The sequence below is a fragment of the Antrostomus carolinensis genome, unplaced genomic scaffold, assembly GCF_000700745.2.
Source record: "Antrostomus carolinensis isolate BGI_N321 unplaced genomic scaffold, ASM70074v2 scaffold3080, whole genome shotgun sequence".
In the NCBI taxonomy this organism is placed as follows: domain Eukaryota; kingdom Metazoa; phylum Chordata; class Aves; order Caprimulgiformes; family Caprimulgidae; genus Antrostomus; species Antrostomus carolinensis.
In genome coordinates this window covers 14,088-20,552 of record NW_010286288.1, presented here as the reverse complement: position 1 = coordinate 20,552, position 6,465 = coordinate 14,088, and the positions used below count along the sequence as shown (strand labels likewise).

Sequence of the window (6,465 nt, the reverse complement as noted above, 5' to 3'; positions counted from 1 at the left end):
CTTTCCCTAAGTAGCCTGAACAGCCTTCTCTCTTACCTGACTTTGCTGCCTGTTTAGGGTGGAAAATGTCAGATGTGTTACCACATCAATTTACCAATCTCTCATCAGTCTTAGGATTTTTTTTCTTGTTCATTTTAGTATCTCAGTGATTTCCATGGAAAACCTATAACAACACTGAAGAGAACTTTGGGAAGTGGCTAGTTTTTCTGCCTTTTGGAGAGGAGTTCTCTGCTTGGAGAATGATTATGGGAAAAGGAGGTTGATTGATCTCTTTATTTTTGTGTAGCTGTCTAAATTTGGGTTAGGACTGCTTTGGGGTGATTGCTTTGTTTGTTTTTACATGCATTAAGCAGAAAGGATTGTTCTTTACAGAGCATCCTTTTTATGAAATGGCTTATTTCAAAGAAGAAGATTCACTTAGTACAGGGATCTCCTAGGTGCATTCACTCCTCTGAAAATTCATCATGCAAAAAAGAGGCAGAGTTCAAGCATTTGCTGTGACAAATCATTGAACCCAATGTGAATAAAGAAATTAGCTATCTTCCTGCATGATGGGACCTTGTGGGTTTTTAATGTGACAAGGGTTTTGTAGTCATCATGTATCATGTAGCTTATATGAGGATCTATGGATTGGAGGTAACTCAGTCATCATAAGTCATCTCAAATGTCTGACACGTTTTACCTGACTTCAGCTGCCTGAGATGCATGTGTGGTTTGAATAGAGTACAACAGCATTTTTCTGGCATCCTTTGAGGCATTTAATGTGCTTTAATTTTCTGTATCTTTTCTTTCCATTTACTTCTCAATATATTGTAGACTCTTCATACTCGATATGCATGAGAAATCTGCAGAAACAGCCTTGGGAACACAGTAGTTTTGACAGCAGAGCAGAAGATAATGGGGTTTTGGTGTTTGGAGAGGGGGTAGGAAATGGGGCTGGTTGATTGTCTAGGGAACAACGAAATTTTAACTTAGGCTATTTGAACACTATGTAAATATGCTTTACCACTGACCTGTGGGACAAAAAAGAGAGGACATTTTGGGGGGGGGAGGAAAACACCAAAACAAAACCAGATGTTTCCTTCACTTCTTAACAAATGTTACAAGCTGTTCTCTGAGCTTATCACACAATCTGGTGTTAAGAGAGGCTGAACAATGATGTGTTCAACCATGGCAATATGTAAATGTTGTCATTAGGTTTCAGAGGCTATTTTTTTTCCTCCTAATTTTATTGACCAAGGAATGCCATATTGGTTCCCTGCTGTCATGAAAGGATTTCTTTATAATAGTACAATCCATAAATTAACTGAACCTTACATACTAGAATATGATTGCATTGTGATTTTTCAGACCGAAGGGCATTGAGTACATGCCCTAAGCACATACGCCAAGATGAACTGATTGTTTAACATTTACATTGCCTATATCCAAAATGAAACGAACAACCCTAATATATGTGGGCCAGTGTGGGTAGAAGCAGTGAACATAGAACTATGAACAGTTGACACCAAAGCTGTCGCCACTAACATGATTTTCAATAGTTTTTGTTTCTCTAATGAATAATTCTTTAATGACAGTAATTAAAATTTGCTAACCCTTTTTTTTTTTTTTTATTTTCAAAGCTAAATTTATCTGACTTCTTATGAATCTTCTAGGAGCTTCGACTGGCAGGTTATTTAGCCAAACTGACAAGGGTACCAATGGGGATGTTGCACAGGATCCTGAACTTGTTGCTGCCCTCCAGCTCGCAAAGTGAGGTTCTTTCTGTCCTTGATTCCATCAGTAAATATTCAGATGGTGTTGCTGAAAGTGACAGTAATGCAGATGAGTCTGGCAGCTGTAAGAAAAGGTAAGTTTGATTTTTTTTTTTTTTTTTGGTAGACCATTGCAAGAGAAGATTATTGCTTTATGTGTATATGTATTTGCTGGGCAAGCAGATTGACAGCAATAGAAAAAAATCACAGGTGCATAAGTTTGCTTTTTGACATATTTTTGTGCATAAAAATACTTCAAAACTGCTACCTTATTTTGTGAAATATTTTAACTACAGTAAATTGATTGATGAAGAGTTAATACATTTTATAACTTTATGAATGAAACAGTTATTTTATACATTTATAAATCTTACTCTGATCATTTTCTCTGTTGACTTTAGTCAGATTTTATAAAAATACTTCCCTTACGGCTTTTTGTATTTATAATATTCATCAGATTTCAGGTGTCTAGAGTTCCTAAAGATTTAAAGGAGGTCCTGCTTTCTAATAATGGTAGTTTAACCTTGGAACTGCCTGTCCCTTTGTAGTTCATTATTAAAGTCATAAGTGGCCACTGTTTTTCCCTTTACTCACAAGAGACCGGTCATCTCCCAGAACCTTCATCTACCCAGTTTATCCCAGTTAAGCTGAACTGTACAGCTGACACTGAGAGGTGCTGCTGGACCCCCTCTCCCAGCTCCCTGCCGTGACATGGGAAGAGGAGAAAAGCAGATGCTGTGTCACTGGGCCCTCTAGATGTCATGTGAATTGTCAAGGAACACATAAGGGTCCTTGGGACCATGCTGAGATGTGATCTTACCTGATTTAAATAATTTTGTGACAGGGCAGCAAAAATGCTTGAACTCTCTTTCCTGACTGCATTCAGGGTATTGCTGTCATGGTTTTGGTAGTTAAAATGGGAAAGGGGAGGAAAGTGTATGTATTTGGGAATGTGCTGCTTGGAATTTTTCTTCTTTCCTGCTCCTTCAGGAGGAACCAAGAGTTCTGGCAAGCACTGGAGAAAAAAGTCAGGCAAGATCTGATAAATAGAAGTTTGGAAAAGATCCCTTCTCTAAACAAGAGAAAAGACAGGTAAGGAGAAAATAGGAAGAAACATATGACTCTTTTATACTTCATTTCATCTCCAAAATTTCCTCTTATATCTATTAGAAATCAGAAAAAAAGTTAATAAATATGCATTTTCTGACACTATTTTACTGTTTGGTGCTTGTGTTTTCTACAACATATTTACACATAATAAGCAATAATAGTGAATGCCTAAAAGGATTTTTCTGCACATATCCACATAATTCACACATTTTTCATATGTATTGCCCAGCTTCCCTATGGTTATTTATTAGAAGGTTACCTTTTCTTATGCAATTTTATATCTCATAAAATATGTAACATTGGGGGTTGGAATGGAAGTTACACTTCTGTCTGTTGAAATAAGATTTTCTTTAGTTTACAAAGTCACCACTTCTATGTCAGGATACAGTATAGGAAGCTACAATTTTTTGTCCAAGTTTTAATTTTTAAATTCTTTTTCTTTTTTTTTTTTTTTTGTTAATGTAGCTTGATAAAGAAGAAACAACTTGCCCTCCTGGAAAAAGCATCATTCATTCATCATTGTGGTTCACTTACTCATACTCCTGTGGAACAGTCTGATCCACCTGTTCCTTTGAATACTGCAGCTGCTGAAGCTATAGAGCTGTTAGACACAGGGGAGAAGGTATTTTTGTTCCGTGAGCCAAGTGATACAATACTTTCTCTGCATAATTCTCCAAGGAAAAAGAAAAAGAACTTTCTTAATTCCAAAAAAGCTGCTCGTGCAAATACGGACACATGAGGGTGACTTCCATTCAAAGTATTAATTAGGGAAGAGGAAGTTACTTAAAATTCAGAAAAATAATGAGAAAGAATGAAGTATGCAGTTTGAATAGCACGTGCATTGTTTAAATCTCGTTTGTCTGACATTGTAAATAGCTCTAATTTTAGAATGGCACAGATAGCAACGTGTATTGTGCATTTTTTAATTTTTGTCAGCGTGTGGTGCAGTGGATGAAATATGGGTGTTTTGTGATGCACGTTCTGGCAGGCAGGACTCGGTGTTCCTTCATTACATTTTGATCATTTTTGCACTGATTTTAGCTGTAGTTGTATTTTCATATTTTATATAGAAAGGTTATTTATTATAAGAAATAAGTACTGATTTACTATTCTTGTATTTATATATTTTTGGAATAAGCTGTGGTATAGCAGATGACATGGAGAGATGAAGTGGATGACCCACAAGTCCTCTGTTCTCTGATTTTCTGTTACTCTAGCTAATTTACTGTTTATTACTGTGCTGTTAGTAGGCTTGAATGTTACTTCTGCAGTCTGTTTTCCACAGTGATAGCTGGTAGTCCGTATCTTTGGCATGTACATATGTACTTAGCCTTACATCCCAGAGTAACTTTAGCTTTTCACTATTGTTTCTGAACTTAATTCAGTTCAACTATGAATGTGGCTACAGTTCAAATGGTGTGAAATATTCACAACCTGTTGTAGTCTTTTTCTTCGGAAAGCAATATCATCACATTTGCTCATTAGAAAAGGGAAAAATGTAAAAGGACACGTTAATAACTTCAAAAGCTTTTTTCATTACAATACTGCCAGGTGTCACAATTGTAGGTAGGTATTTTTGAAGTTCTTATTCCTGGATTTCTCTAAATTCATGAGAATGTCATTCTACATTTAAAAAGAGATAACTTTCAAACCTTTCTAGTTGACAGAAAGAATCCTGTAAAAGCAGTAGGAAAGGAGAAATTAAAAGAAATGCATATATTTTTAAAGATTTCATGATATTCAAGCCTGTCTTGAAAGTTTTTGAACTGTATTTGAATGCTATGCTCTGAGGGTACTGTGATAATATATTTTGCAATTTTTCATGTATGGAGTTTCTGTGTCTTTGTATTAATAGGATGCCAATTTCATTTTAAAAAATAAACTGTTACAATATACACATTTCCAGTTGGCATCTTTTCCAAGTGGAAAAAAAACATATTGTTTTTTTCTCTCTTGACAAGTTTAAATATTCATTCCACAATAAACAACAATTAGCGTTTCATATCGCTATTAACAATAGAAAATGTATGCAGTAATTAGCCTGATAATCCTAATTATTTTTGATTACTTTCTTTAGTCTTTTCTTAGAAGTCATTGCTTTTACAGACAGAGGAGTCTATCAGAGTTGTGGGAGCTTAGAGTTGCTACATTTTTAATGCGTCTGGTACGTTGTTCCCAAGGTGTGAGTACGTAAAAGTAGGGCCTGCAATATTGGTTGCAGTATCAATTTATTATCCTTAACAGATAACCTGTATGTCTAATATTAGAAAGCTGATTTGTAACTTCTGCGCACCTCATCACAAATTTGAAACAGCTCAGCGATCGTAAGTATTCTAGAATCAGTTTCATTTGATGCAATGCATATTCAAAGAAATGTCCAGATCTTAAAATCTCTTGTGCCTTATGAAAGAAGTACTACCCAGGTAATAGCCCACTTCAATAAAGAGTTGACTTGCCTGCAGCTTTGACTTGCCCAGAGGACAGAGGAGGGCCAGCTGTTTTGTGTGCCGTTCTGTGTGTGTACCATAGGTATCAGCATCCGCATTTCACAGTTGAAGCCTTCCAAGGAATGTGTGCTGGATATGCCATTCAAATTAAGCCTGTTTGGCTTCATAGTCATCAATAAAATAAGTGATATAAGGCCAAATTCTTCAGAATTTTGTACGCTATCTACATGGGGCAAATTGTTCTTTATTCTTATTAAATTAACATCAGAAAGGGACACCTTACAGTCTGGCTGAACATCCTGTTTTAAGCAGATGTAGCCAAATTAAAGGGATAAAAGTACTGGTACTGGTGCTAATATTACATTGTAGAATTAGGTCTTCAAAGAAATGCCTCATTGTTTTGCAGCTCTTCCTGTGGGTTTCTACCTGGCTATGTAATGCATTTTACTGAGGTTGAAAGTACTGGAAATGAAGGACCCTGTAATTAATCCCACACTTAATTGCATTCCTCAGCAAGTTCATTACTTGGTGGGTGCAGAGCTTAGAGAGGCCATGGCTTTCTGACAGGTGGATGCCATTCCTCTCTCCCTGGTTGATCTGGCAGTGCTTCAGCACCCTCCCTGTGCACCCTCCCATGCATGCTGCCACACTATGCCCTGTTTGCCTGCCCTTGTCGCAGTGCTCCCCAGGGTTTCTTTATATGATGAGGGCCTTGGCCGCCCTTGCTCCTGGCCCCACCCAGGTCTCAGCAGCCACTGCTGCGTGATGTTGGTCCCTCTGTACTTAGCACTGGTGAGGCTGCACCTTGAGTACTGTGTTCAGTTTTGTGTCTCTCTCTACAAGAAGGACATGCAGGTGCTAGAGTGTGTTCAGAGAAGGGCAACAAATCTGGTGAAGGGGCTGGAGAGCAAGTATTATGAAGAGCAGCTGAGGGAACTGGGGTTAGTCTGGAGAAAAGGAGGCTGAGAGGAGACCTTATCGTTCTCTACAACTACCTGAAAGGAGGTTGTAGTGAGGTGGGCCTCAGTCTCATCTAAGAATAAGTGATAGGATAAGAGGAAGTGGCCTCAAGTTGTACCAGGGGAAGTTTAGACTGGATATTACGAAGAATCTCTTCACTGAAAGGGTTATCAAGCATTGGAACAGGCTGCCCA

The 6,465-nt window shown here is 37.5% G+C and overlaps 1 protein-coding gene across 1 annotated transcript in view; it reads left to right on the top strand.

Moving 5' to 3' along the window:
• The window catches only part of EVC2 (EvC ciliary complex subunit 2), a 62,469-nt gene extending 58,866 nt beyond the window's left edge, over positions 1-3,603 (top strand). Inside the window, 3 exon segments of the mRNA XM_029083519.1 lie at positions 1,656-1,849; positions 2,745-2,846; positions 3,330-3,603. Of these exon segments, the coding sequence (XP_028939352.1) occupies positions 1,656-1,849; positions 2,745-2,846; positions 3,330-3,603 (570 nt within the window).
• The last annotated feature ends 2,862 nt before the right edge of the window (positions 3,604-6,465 follow it).